The 14,193-nt window shown below is 40.8% G+C and overlaps 1 protein-coding gene across 5 annotated transcripts in view; it reads left to right on the top strand.

The window, feature by feature from the left end:
- The window catches only part of RGL1 (ral guanine nucleotide dissociation stimulator like 1), a 305,456-nt gene that overhangs the window by 242,514 nt on the left and 48,749 nt on the right, over positions 1 to 14,193 (top strand). For all 5 annotated transcript variants that reach the window (XM_054443341.2, XM_054443321.2, XM_054443311.2 and 2 more), the window contains 3 exons: positions 8,910 to 9,094; positions 12,077 to 12,201; positions 13,035 to 13,250. In XM_054443341.2, the coding sequence (XP_054299316.1) occupies positions 8,910 to 9,094; positions 12,077 to 12,201; positions 13,035 to 13,250 (526 nt within the window). The remainder of the gene's footprint in view (positions 1 to 8,909; positions 9,095 to 12,076; positions 12,202 to 13,034; positions 13,251 to 14,193) is intronic.

The raw sequence follows: 14,193 nt of genomic DNA, 5'->3' as shown, positions 1-14,193 counted from the left end.
AGGAACTCCCACATGCGGAGTACTTGTAATTCCAGTCCAGAGTTCAGGCTTTTCACAATGTCAGGACCCTCTAAAGTTATCTGGCTAAAACAAGAATGTCTTCAGTTGCAAAGGATTCAACTTCCAAGGCTTCTGGATGTTGGAATCTTTGCCTCACGGTGATTTCTGATGGTAGGGCTAGACTGATTATATAAGGTGTGCCACATTTATTTCTAGGATCCCTAAATTGGCCACTATTTATCAATTAGGAAACTCACTTTCTATGACAGAAGAAAACATTTGTGCCTATATTCATTCTGCCCGTGCCCTTTTCCTACTGACATTTTTACATGATACAATGCTATCTTTTTAAATAATAAAATCTGAACCAGATGGAAAAAGCAAATTGTCTCTAGGGCAGATTTATTATAGTCATTGAATTCAGAAATGAAGAGAATGTAAGGAAGGGATATTAACCATATAGAGCTTTTACAACACGAATCTTCATTCTCTGAATTTTATATGAGATGACCATATCTCCCTCTCTCTATATATAACTTTATTTAAAGAGATTTAAAACTCCTCAAGAAATGATGCTTTATTTCTTTCCTTTAATGACTATTATAAGGTTGAAATTGTTTCTATTTTCTTTTCTTTGATTGAATCTCATCAGTTTCCTTCTGGAGTGCCAAGTTTTGTTTTCTCAAACTCTCTACCATAGTAGTACTTCAAATTGTTGAAATCGTTCTGCTTTCATTTCCACATATTCAGAAGGTACATATATTGTTCTTGTAATCTTTTCCCAGAAGTTGTAAACAGTGACACCAGATTTCAGTCACTGGTAAAGGATCATGTAAATAGTAGTAATCCAAGACATTGGACACACTTTAAAGAAAAAGCAAAGGAGTTAAAGGAAGTTGGCTGTGTTACATTACTGCCTCAGAAACTTCACAGTGGAAAGTTAAAAAATCTTCCCAGAGAGTTTGCAATCAATATTCATTCCTGCAAATTCAGATGCCCTAAGAAGGCAATTGAAATTAATTGGAGTGATTATAACAAAAATGGGGAAAAGGAGGAGGGGTGAAGAACAGCAAAAACAAGATTTAAAACTCCAATTTAGAAGAATTAAAAGTTATAATGCGAAAGGAATTTTTTTTAAAGTGAAACAAAAGAAATGAAGAAGTGATATGCCGTACCGAAGAGTCTGGTATTGTCTTTAAAATATCCCTACAGGACAAAGAAAAATAAAAACCATAGTTTTACAAGTCATTAGCATTCTAAGTCAAGTCTGCATTTTAGGGACATGGGTAGAAAGCCCTGAGCAGAAACTGATGTTCTAATAGTTGAGGAAGAATAAAATAACATTGATAATCAATGGCTCAAAAAGAAGACAAATCAATCATATGAGTATCTCCTAGGGTTTTCTACATTAAAGAATGTCTCTTTTAGAAAGGAAAACAGACATCACAATTAGACTGTGTTGTTTGATTCACTGTACAGCATTGTAAACAATGAAAATGATGACACCACCCTTGCCACCACCATTGGCTACAATTTGTGGTATGCTTACGAGGCATTCTGCTAAGTACTTTATATTTGTGTCTTCTTCAACCATCACAAATATGCTGAGATATTGTCCTCACTTTATAGAATATAAAGTGAAGCTTCAGAGAAGTTATGTATTTTGACTAAGATCAGGCAGGTGGTTAAGTGACATGTCTGATATTTGAACTGTCGTCCAACTGACTCCAAGACCTAGGTGGAAAGCCCAGGCATGCCATTTATAGAAGAGCGTTGGGATCTCAGATACTCAAGATTTTCCTCCCCATTTGCCTATATCATCATAATAAGACTGCGGAAGTACATGAAGAACTAGATTACAATATCACTGTTGTGACTACTGTTTTAGATTGTTATTATTCTGAGTTCTTTTAATTTGTCACTATTTCCATTGCTCTATGCTGTTTTGCCTGGCTGTTGCTTTATTATTGAATGAATACCCTGAGCAAGGTTTGCACACAGCTGTTAGAAATGTGGAAGCTAGACCTTTTTCCTGGGGAAGGAGATGGGTTGAAGGATATGAGGAAACAAGACCAAATTAGGCCCATCAAAGGAGAACCTGCTTCCTGTTCCTTGTGCCTCATAGCATCTGTCACTACTAACGGAAACTCAGTTCTAGTGGTGAAAACTATAGAAGGCCTCAGCCATTTTTTTCAATAGAGTTCTATTTATAACATGAAAACTCCCTTCTTGGACTGTGGGGAATGAGTTATTGAGATCCCTGAAAGATAATTTTGGTGACTGGCAATGTCCTTTTCTAATAATAGCTAGAATTTATTGACTACTTAGTAGGAATAGTCCCTGTGTTAAGTACTGTACATACTTGTTAAATCCTCATAATGATTATGTTTTATTATTCTTATTTTACAGAGGAGGAACCTGGGGCGTAGGTTAAGGAACATGTCCAAGGCTACGCAGTGAATAAATGAAAGAACTGGGATTTAACCCAGGCCTTAACCTCTGTGCTGCATGACCTTTACTATTTTTCCTCTGATAAAAATGAAAATATTTCTCTTAAGTACTTAGCTTGGGAATGAAAGACAGGTGTGTAAATAACCTTGACTTTGGGTAATTGGCTTCAGGCTTATCCATCCTACTCCGGGCCCTCTCCCACTCACATTTACTGTCTTTCTGTATGTCTTCCTTTCATAATCTTTTTCTTCCTCTTTCTTGCCGTGGAGGTTTTTTTTTTCTCTTCTCTGCCTTCCCCATAGCCCCTGCATTGCCCTTGCCTTCTTAGTGCTTAGATCTGACTCTGGCTTTGTTGGCATTATTTCCCTGGTCTTCTCTCAATCTCTCTTTCACGTCTCCTCCTGGTATTTGAATCTCTATTTACCAACAGCACTGAAATGTGACAATGTAAAGTGTAAAAAAGCAATGCAGGACAACCTTGACAGGTCCAGATAATAATATTTTCATCCTTTCCAGGAAAAAAACAAAGAGGAAAGCTTTGTATCTTTCTTTGTTCCTTCTCATTAGGAAAATCATCTAGCTGGAGGTCTCAGAGGCAGCTTCTATCTGGCAACCTTTCCTGAAACAGAGGAAAACTGTTCTATGATTAGGAGAACAAGGTGGAGGGTCCGGCCCAGAGTCGGGGTCAAGGTTGACTTAGGCTTCAGTCCTTGAAGGACAAAGTGTATTAGATCCCACCCTCAGAGCTTGGCAGAAGTTACTTCATTGCTTGAAAGGCCGACCCTCTGCGTAAATCTTCTTACCTTTTCATTATCTGCAGTGAAGAGAAGATCCAGTTCTCAGAGAATGTATTAAAATAGAAAAACATTTTGCTGCTTTTGAAAAATGGTTCCATGTCTTATTTTCTGCTGATGATTAAGTACAAAAAATTATTATTTCAAATAGATTGCTGGGGAGAGAAAAGAGCTCTAGACGGATAGTGTTATTCTTTTTGTCACGGTAATCCTATTTCTTGGCTGGGAAGTTACACATCATGGGAGAGGTGACTTCATACCTGAAAAAATTTGTATTAAACATTTGACCAATTATAGAGTATTTTACTGCCTATGGAATGTTAATATGATTTAATACGTTTACCTAAAATCTACATTCATTAAAAAATCTGTGATTTGCACATAATCGCTGCCTAAATGCTTGCCTCAGCCCTCTCTGCGTTGCGTGCCTAAAGATCCCTGGGGTGGCTAGAAGTTCTGAACCATTTTCTTTTATCTCTCAGCCAAGGTGCATCTGTCTAATGTCTTCTAACCAGGTGTTATTAGGTGTGATTTCTAGTTGGCTGAGAAATCAATGAGTGGCCAACTGCGGTGGCTCACGCCTGTAATCCCAGCACTTTGGGAGGCCAAGGCAGGTGGATCACCTGAGGTCAGGAGTTTGAAACCAGCCTGGCCAACATGGTGAAACCTGGTCTCTACTAAAAATTTTAAAAAAATTAGCCAGGCATGGTGGCACGTGCCTGTAATCCCAGCTACTTGGGAGGCTGAGGCAGGAGAATCGCTTGAACCTGGGAGGCGAAGATTGCAGTGAGCCGAGATCGTGCCACTGCACTCGAGCCTGGGTGACAGCTCTGTCTCAAAAAAAAAAAAAAAAAAAAAAAATCAATGAGTATAGCAGATTTCATCATGCTCCTTTCCCCCATCTCTTTATATTTTTTAGTTTAACAGATCTTTAAGTCCTCTACAAGTGTTTAGCTCTTTCAGCGCAGAACCTCTGCCTCATTGCTGCCCCAGAGTCCTCATCCCACTGACTCCTAACCCTCAAGATCTCAGCTTTCACATCATTTCCTCAGGGAGACCCTCCCTAAAGCCTTGACCAGGTCAGCTCCCTCTGAAGTTCAGTGCTTCCCTGGAACCCTGGACTTCCTGTATTGTGATGCTCATCGCATAAATTGTTTTTGTGACTGTGGGAAATAAAGGGCACTCAACAAATATTATTTTAATTGGTGAATGAATTTCTTAGAAGCAAAAGTCCTAGAAGCTGCTTTAGTATGTTTCAAACAGTGACATCTGAGCATGTCTTCCTTCCCCTATAGATGATTGCAGTCGGTTGGAAAAGAGTCACACACTGCAAAGTTTTGTATGTTGCCAAGAATGCCTGAGGTAGAAAACTCAATTTTGGTTGTCTCCTCTGCTGTCAGTTTTGGGCCCCTGGCCTTGGCCACCTACCCAGCATACTTGCCCTTAGGACCGAGGAGTTTTGTTCTGTGATCCACCAAAGATTACTTTGGAAAAGGAAGTCACATACTGTCTTTTCTGCTGACTGAATTTAGGTTATGTCACAGTTGTAATCATCCAGTTTGGCTTCAGGAATTACTTCTGCCTTTATAAGTTATTCAAGAATCATCTCTTGCAATTAATACTACAGTTTGATGTCTTTGAGTTGTCCCAGAGAGGATACCTCAAGCTATATGTATGTGGGCACGTATGTGTGTGTGTGTCTGTGTGTGTGTTCACAGCAGCCATCTTCTTCCAGTAGGCCTGAAGTCACACATGTCATAGCATGGCTTGTATTCTGTGTCATTCTTCCTGTGAGAGGTGGCAGATTCTTTGAGTCAATTCCTGTGAGTGCTGATGGATTTTCGCTGAGCCATTTTACCTTTTCAATCCCTTCCTTCTGTGACTTCTAGCAAGTAGTTATAAGACTGTTGACAATTATGTTTCTCTCCAGGTATCTCAAAATGTCCTTATTGACATTATATCATTTGAAATCACAACTGATCAGTGTCAGGTAGATGAAGAAGGACTTATTATATCTCTTCCCCAGAGACGGGGGTCAGTGGAGTTAACTGACCTATCCAGGCTTCCTTAGTTCCCCGGTGGGACAGCCAGGATGAAGGATAGAGTTTTCCTTCTCCAGGTCTCCAAGCGTCCTGTCTTGGTCTGTGTACAGAACCAAGTGGCTTCTGTAGTCTAACAGACATACTGGACCTGTAAATTTGTGACTTCAAACTAGAATTTCCCTTCAGCTGTAAGATTCTTTACATCCCCCCACTCAGTTCTGGTTGGTATATAAGTTAGATCTTAGGACTGGAGCCAGGCTGGGTAAGACCAAAAAGCCATTGGCCAGTAATCCTGTTTTTCTTTTCATCATTATTTTGCGATGTTGCTTTCTTTTTTGAAATCTTAAAAGTTTCGCATTTGTATCTGCTTCTAAATCTATCAAGAACGGAAAGTTTCTTCCCAGGACTGGCACACACAAAGCTACTGTGAGCCTTGGGCATGTGTCCAGGCCTTTCCAGAAAGCTTCCCTGCCTGGTGTGCTGAGAAACGCTCTGCCAATGAGGAGGGCAGGGCTCTGCCTCGTATTCTATTGTGCTGTTTGTGTATGTCTTTCCCTTTCTCTGTTGCTTCGTCCTCCTCCCCCTTCATTCCTCTTTCGTGTGAAAATGCTTTTTTCTGGCTGATTGAGTGTCTGAGTTTATGGTGAACTTTCAAAGCCTTCTTAGGCTAAGCTACAGGAAGGTCACTGTCACAAAGAGTAAAAAAATGCATAGATCACCAGAGCTCATTAAAAACATCAGATTGAGGAACACAAAATGTCCACCTAAGGGCAAGTCCAATCTGGATGAAGGCTCCTCTTTAGGGCTCTCCTAGTTCTTCTGAGGCTGCAGCCTTCCACAGAGGTAAGTGCTGTGTGTCCATCAGAAATACCCACACAAGCATGCAGAGATGGAGGCAAGGATGCACATATTTTGTAGTTGTGAGAACCTGAAAATAACTTAAATACCTGCCTTCCAGTAGAAGAATACTTAATTATGGTGTGTCCATATCATGAGAAACAATAAGATAGATCTAGAGGTAATGATGAAGTATCTGTAACATACTGCTCAGTAAAAAAGCCCATGTTGATTTTCTATCTATCTATCTATCTATCTATCTATCTGTCTGTCTGTCTGTCTGTCTGTCTGTCTATCTATCTGTCTATCTATCTATCTATCTATCTATCTATCTATCTATCTATCTATCTTTCTTTCTTTCTTTCTTTCTTTCTTTGTTTTTGGAGACAGGGTCTCGCTCTGTTACCCAGGCTGGAGTGCAGTGGTGTGATCACAGCTCACTGCAGCCTCTATCTCTTGGGCAAAATCAATCCACCCACCTCAGCCTCCTGAGCAGCTGGGACTACAGGCGTGTACCACCACACCTGGCTAATTTTCTGTATTTTTTGTAGAGATGGGGTTTCGCCACCTTGCCCTAGCTGGTCTCGAACTCCTGGGCTCAAGCAATAATCCTGTCTCAGCCTCCCAAAGTGCTGGGATTACAGGCGTGAGCCACCACACCCGGCACATATTATGTATATTTAAATATGTATACATATCCACAGAAAAGCCTAGAAGGATATATTCTAACAGTTAACGAAAGGTCCTGGGAATGGGATTAGGATGAAGGGAGAGAGTAGGTATTTTGCTTTTTTAGTTTATATACATTTGTAAGACTTACTTTTTTGCAATAAATAATGAGTTTTATCATAATAATTAAGGATCACAGGCATTTAAGAAGTGAATAATATATTAGCATCACTGACTCTTACCTGTAATTTTGTGTTTCTGTCTGGGTGTTCTTTTCAGTGAAACACTGTTTTGTTGTTAGGCTGCTGCTGTTTTTGACTTGAGTATATGATATGAATTATGACCTCTCCATATCTGTTTTTCCATCCATGTCATCATAAGAGTATCTTTTCACTGAAATATTAAGAAACATTAAGCAAGTATACTGGTGTTAATTAGATTAATTCATCCCTCTTTTTAAAGGTGCAAAACTCTTTCTCTGTAAAAGTCAAGCTGATGTAAATGCAAATATCAGGTTTTCAATTAATTTCTTCTGGCTTTCTGGAAGAAAGTGAAATTATTGTTTATCATTTCATTTAATCTGGACTAAATATTTGGAGTATTGAATTATTTCTATGACTTTCATTTGAAGGTTTTATGTATCTACTTTAGATGCAGATAATTGAATATTATAGTTCCAAATGCTTTAACGTTCCACATTAGTGAAACAATGATCTACACCATAGTGAAAACAGTAACACATTTATTTTCTTTCTGTTTGTACTTCAATTCCAAAAGTTAAGCATTAAATTGGCTTTAGTCATACTTATACTTTGATGATAGTCCAGCTTCTTGGTGTGAAATCAAGATGTGAAGAAAGTTAGACACACCTGTGAAAGCCCAGCCTTCAGTTTCACATATGTGGGTAATAACTTAGTCCAGTTATAGTTTGTTAACTAAAAAAACAATTTGTTTGAAGTATAATTAGGTGATAATGATAATTTTAAAATGTGTTAAAAAATTCTTTTTGGCTGAAAAATTTTGGTAAAGTGTTTAGTTAAGATGAGGTGTTGTGTCTCTGTCAATAAAAGATGCATGGATTAATATGTAGTCCCTGTCATCTTCTCCAGCTTTCAGCAGTGAATATGCCTGGACCGTATGGAGTAACCGGTTGCTAGGCAGGCAGAGTGTTCTGTTCTGTTCTCCTTGTCTGTGGCATGTGATTGAGTCAGGACTGTTGGTAAAGTCTTCTTTGAAGATGAAGCATAGAATAATAGCATGCAAAACATTTTATCCTTTTTATCCTTCAGCTATTTGTCTCTAGCCTTCAGTGAGTGGCTACCCCAACTTAAAGACAACATGCTGTGTTATTACTAACATACTGGAGGGAGCTGTGCACATACAAATGACCCTGTCTCTTTTTGTGCCCTGGAACCTTGTCTTCCCCTAGGTGGACTCTGTGACCCACAGAGCCATCAGAAGAAATCACCTTTGTTATCAAGTTTTTCTCCTTTATCTTTTAAAGACATAACTTCTCTACCTACTGTTTCTCCTACTTGAAACATATTCTCCTCATTGTAATTTGAGAAACAAAAGGATAATTTTATGAGGACATTTTCAGTGTTCATGCTGAAGCCCTGGTGATCCTTGTCAACTTGAATTTATGCATTTATCTTTCCAAACTCAGGCACTTCCTTTCATCAGATGGATTTCTGGCCTACCGGCAGTCAGTTATTTCCTAACATATTAGGTAGCAGATTTTGTGGGATTTAATTTGAGCATAATCTTATTGTGTACAGATTGCTTTGAAGTTTCTTCAGGACTCACTAAACCTTCTACACATCAATTTTTCTGCCCTGTATGGGTTTTTCCAAAGTTTAGCCTCCTTAAAACAAACAAACAACAACAGCAAAAAACCTTATCAGCTTCACTGCAGCACTCCCCTTAAAACAATAAAGTTTAGTTTGTTTTCAAGTGCTTTAAATCCATTGATGTTTCTAGGAACTTTTGGATGAATGATCTGTTGACCACCTACCCAAGTTTCCTGGGGTGCCCCTGGATCTGCCCTGGTGTCCAGGGATTGCTTTGCCTCCCCACAGCCAGTTGGGTGCAGTGACTCTCCATTTCTCTTTCTCAGTGCAATCGCTTCCATACTGAGGGCCTGGCTTGACCAGTGTGCAGAAGACTTCCGAGAACCCCCTCGCTTCCCTTGCTTACAGAAACTGCTGGATTATCTCACACGGATGATGCCGGGCTCTGACCCAGAAAGAAGAGCACAAAATCTTCTTGAGCAGTTTCAGAAGCAAGAAGTGGAAACTGACAGTGAGTACTTGTTTGTTCGCAGGGAAAAGGCTAGATTCTGATTCTCCAGCCTCCACGCTGGAGAAAGGTTCTCCCTGTGCTGGCTAATAGGAAACCTTGGTACCCTCAAAACAACATGCTGCTGGAGGATTGGCTTGAGTATAAAATTCTCAAGATTACTGAAGTACTAATTATAGAGCCTAGAATTTTAGACAGAGAAGGGTATTTTCAAGACTACCTAATCTGGCTCCCTCGTTTTATGGATGAGGAAACTGTGGAAACTCCAGCTCCGAAAAATTAAGTAATTTCCTTGTTTCTTCTGTTACCAAGAAGAGGGTCTCCTTGATGAACTTTAGTCTTCCCTTATCAACATGTACCATGCTGAACCTGAATTTGCATTTTATTACCTGTTTAATGGCTCCTTCTATCCTTCCATCACAACTACTCCCATCTAGCAGTCAAGGAATGAAGTCCAGTTCTGATCCTGCCCTCCCAAAAGCTTGGAAAAGGTGTTTCTCCTTCAATATGGAAAAGCATCACTGTAACGGGTCCCCTGCCAGTGCAGATTATCGTCATTTAGCATCTCTAAGGGCCTCATCGAAGGAAGTTTCTGTGGCTGTTTTTCCCTATTTGAAGAATTGACTTCCTATTTTCAAGGACAAAGGAAAGGCAACCACTGCAGGTCATGAGGTGCTTGGAACTATTAGGCTTTGAAGAACGTCAGAAAGAGGCTGGGACAGGCTTCCAGTGTGACGTTGTATCCTCTCACTGGGGTGCTGGGTGACAGTTGCCATGGTGGCTGACCCACTTGGAGCTTCTGACAGGCATTACCCTGAAGGGATGCCTGACTTCATCAGTAAGGGAAAGGAAATGTTCCTCAGCACCAATAAGGAAAGCTGCATCAGCTCCAAAGAAAATAGACCTAAATTCCAAACAATACCTGCTGAATTTCTTATGGATGGGGGTCCCAGAGAGAGGGAAATGCAATTGCATCATTGGAAGCTGACTGCCAAATACTCTATATCTCAGATGACTTCATCTGCCAGGAATGTTTGAATACCAGGGGCACTCCTCCAGCTGCGGACCTCAGCTCCCTTCAGGGCCTCCATGCCTGGCTTTGTGCTGGAGTGGGAAACGCTGTGTTGGAGCCCAGCTCTCCCCATTGGGGCTGCCCCTGGCTCTGAGCCTAATTGGGGAACCGGTGGGACCAGTCATTCATTGTTTCCAACACAGGGACTGCAAGGCAGAGCTCATTTGGCAGGCTGAGGCAGGGGAGAGGGAGATTGCCTCAGTTCCCATGTGCTTGTTTTACCCAATTTTACTCCTGCAGAAGAAGCAAGCTCTCCTATATGTTTTTAAAAAGTAAAATTGTGCTTCATGTTTTTACTTATCTCTGGAGGAGAATCAAAAGCAGAAAACAGTGAAGGCGTGGACTATGCCCCAGAGAGAAAGGATCATGTAATCTTCATGCTCAGCAACATTATAGATACACATTGGGCTGCTGTGTTTGCTGAATGAATGAATGGAAAGATCAAGCCTTAGCACATACCCTGCTCCTTGATTGAAGTGGGTTAGGCTCTGCATTGCAGGGCAACTGGGATATATGTATGTATTTGTTGACAAGATGAGGGAGAGGCCCTTTCTGAACCTTTTTTTGGGATCCCAAGTTTCTAATTACTCCACTAAATTAAACAGTGCCAGAATTGTATGGAGGAAGAATGATGAAATTGGATTGCTTAACATCCTCCATGTCATGAGGTTTTAGCTTCCTTTAGCTTGTACCTGTTTGTGTCACAGACTCCGGGGATAGGCAGTGATCCCCTCCTACGTTTTTCAGTCATAACCCAACCCCATTTGCATCTGAACCTTCAAGTCCAGGGTAAAGGGGCAATCCTTAAATCACATACCTGCCACCAGTGTAGGCAGATACCCACATGCTGCCCTAAAGGGGAAGTGGTGTAGGGTCCACTCTCAGAAGCTCCTTTTCCCTGGAAAATGAAGGAAAGCCACTGTGACTTAATCCAAGATGCCCAATAGTCTTTAATTCTACAAAGAAAGAAAGAAAAGGCTCAAAATATAAGCATTCCTGGGGGAGTAGTAACATGCTGATTTACATTTCTGCTAAGATATAACTGAATGTAACTAGAGTTTTCTTTCCTTGAGAACAGGTTTGACAGGAAGGAGTGTGAGGAGTGTGAAGGGGCTGAGGTTGGGAAACATCCTGAGCACTGGGGAAAGGTTCCAGGAAAGGAAAGCTGGGGATTTAAGTCAGAAAAACTTCATCAAATTCCAGTCTTTCGAAATGGAGACTGGAGGTCCTATTCCAGGTGTGGGCTCTTCTGCTTTTTATTCGGAATCCTGGGTACTGATTTTCTCTTCTTCACACTGTGCCCTATGTAATTTGCTAATTGGTGATCTTGGCTGTGATAGGTTCAGGTGAATTTAGTTGAAGACTGTTCTGCTTCATGCATTCTTAGCTTTGGGTGGAAGTTGAAAGTGACTCTGAACATTTTGAGAATTTTGAGGGCTTCGTCAGCATTTCTAACACCAAAATGGCTCATTTTATTGCCCAAAGTCATACCTGCCTTCATGGCGAGTCCTTCCAGGCTTCTGGTTATAAGTTGCCCAGCAACCAAAAATTGCATGGTTGGGGTTTAGGAGTTAGTTGGATTAGTCCTGGAGCTGATCTGATCAAAAAGTTTGAAAGAGCCCTAGACAAAGGGCTCTCTCTAGACTTTGCCTATCCTGGCTCTTTCTTTGGCCTAGGAGCCAGTGATTTGTCAGAGTGAGAGCATGACAGCTCTGATCTTAATAGAGAATCTAAGAACAAGCAGAGATGGGAAGATCTCCATTGCTCTCAGATGCATTGTGCTTGTGGTTGTCTCCCTGTGGCTGTTCTGGAGGATTGGCCCTCTTCTTCCTAAATAAAAGAAGTGTGATGACTCTATAAGCAAGATTATATACACTGCCACCAAATTACTAATCTTTTCCATATGTGAACAGATGGGCTTCCCAACACGATCTCCTTCAGCCTGGAAGAGGAAGAGGAACTGGAGGGTGGAGGGTCAGCAGAATTCACGTGCTTCTCAGAAGATCTCGTGGCAGAGCAGCTGACCTACATGGATGCAGTAAGTCTTCTCTTTGTGATCAGATATACTTTCACTTAAAACATGGGGGAGTGATGGCACTGGTGCCCCGGTGAGAGCAGTGGGATAATGTGATTTTAAGTCTTCTTGAATCCTTGAGAGAGGCTGCGCCTGCAAATACAGAGTTAAGATGTGTCTTGAATCAATCATCTGAATAATTCAGGCCTGAGCTCTTCTTGCAACTCTAGGAGAAGGTGCTTTTGGAGCTCAAGACACAGAGGGAAATAAGAATTCGAATCCCTGTGAAACAAAATCTGCCTTGTTCTGTGGGTATTTTTCTCCCTTTACACTCATAAATATTTCAAGATCTGAACTGTTTATTTGGAGGATTGTAAAGGGATCAAAGTATAAGTTAGAATAAAATAAATTCACAGAATCCACATGTGATTGTATCTGGCCCCTCATTTCCACGTGTGCTTTCTGTACTTTTGAAGTTTGAATATTTTTGTGAGCTGGACATTTTTTTTGTGAGCTGGAATATTTTTGAGTATGTCAGTCACATTTCATAGGTCGGTGTTAGCTGGTAAATACAAGAGGACTGTGAGGAGTTATCGTGGTGGCTTTAGCTCTTCTGCTTTATCACTTTTGAGAAAGCAGTGTGGAACATGGTGGAGATTTTCCTTCTAGTGAACATTATCGATGAGTATATTAATTATTTACTTTTGTCTGTTGAAATGGACACCATGAGACAAATCAAGTAGAAAAGGATTATCCGGCCATTCACAAAAATACCAATTTACAAATGACCCAGATGACATGCTTTGCCATATGAAATGTCTGTGTTGTCCTTAAAGTCAGTTCCTCTTTTGTTCCAGCAACTCTTCAAGAAAGTAGTGCCTCACCACTGCCTGGGCTGCATTTGGTCTCGAAGGGATAAGAAGGAAAACAAACATTTGGCTCCTACGATCCGTGCCACCATCTCTCAGTTTAATACCCTCACCAAATGTGTTGTCAGCACCATCCTGGGGGGCAAAGAACTCAAAACTCAGCAGAGAGCCAAAATCATTGAGAAGTGGATCAACATCGCTCATGTAATTGTCTTTTATAAAATATTCTTTGTGTTTGGTAGATGCAAGAGACTACTCCATCACTTCATTTAAATGGTTTAGCTGTTTGGTTGAAAAGGCAGTCAAAAGACCATATATGAGAGCCCACTGGGTTTTTGTTGTTGTTCCAGAGTAAGAAAAAGGTTGCTTTTCTAAACTTGGCAGCTTATTTATTTTCCTCTTTTTTAAAAAATTGGACCCCTGCTCACTTCTTCCCAGTTGTGGGCTCTCACACTGCTACCTCTCCAGAGTGAGACATTCTGTCTGCTTTCCCCTTTGTATTCACGACAAGACTGAGTGTTAGTTTCAGCACCATGTTCAGTAAATATAAATGGATGGTCTGCATGTCAAAACAGACTGCCCTTCAACCCAGAGTGATTACCTGTGCCCCCTCCCAGTACCTGGAGGCATTACATATTCTGCAGTTTTGAAGAGCTGGTGCTTTCTCAGAGTCCTGAATCTCTTTTCTAAAGGACTGAGACACTTACAGAGATCTCATATTAATCTGAGGTCATATCTCATATTAATCTGAAGTTGGAAGGGAGGAGTCTGTTCCTAGGCCTGACTCACATTTTTCTGAGTGTTGGAGTCTAGTCTCTTGGATGAACTGCTTACATACCATGGGACCTCCCCTTCTCAGCATCTTATCTCATGACTGAGAAAATGGCAACAGTGTGCAGTCAGTGGGCCACCAAATATTTTGTGAACTCCTAATGTGTGTAAACCACAATATTCTGTACTTAGGTGACATACTAGGATAGAGCATAATTATTTGTTTACAGGAACCCATACTCAAACAAGGAAGCTAAGATGTACTGGAATTATCTCAGCCTGAGGCAGTAGAGGAGTAGGGCCATGGGAGATAAGCACTGTAAAAGTGGAGGAGAGAGAAATCATTTCTGATGGGATGATCAAGGAAGGTTTCATG

This window comes from Pongo pygmaeus, chromosome 1 (assembly GCF_028885625.2).
Source record: "Pongo pygmaeus isolate AG05252 chromosome 1, NHGRI_mPonPyg2-v2.0_pri, whole genome shotgun sequence".
Classification (NCBI taxonomy): Eukaryota; Metazoa; Chordata; class Mammalia; order Primates; family Hominidae; genus Pongo; species Pongo pygmaeus.
The sequence above is the reverse complement of the archived record's forward strand: the minus strand, read 5'-3'. Positions and strand labels throughout refer to the sequence as shown.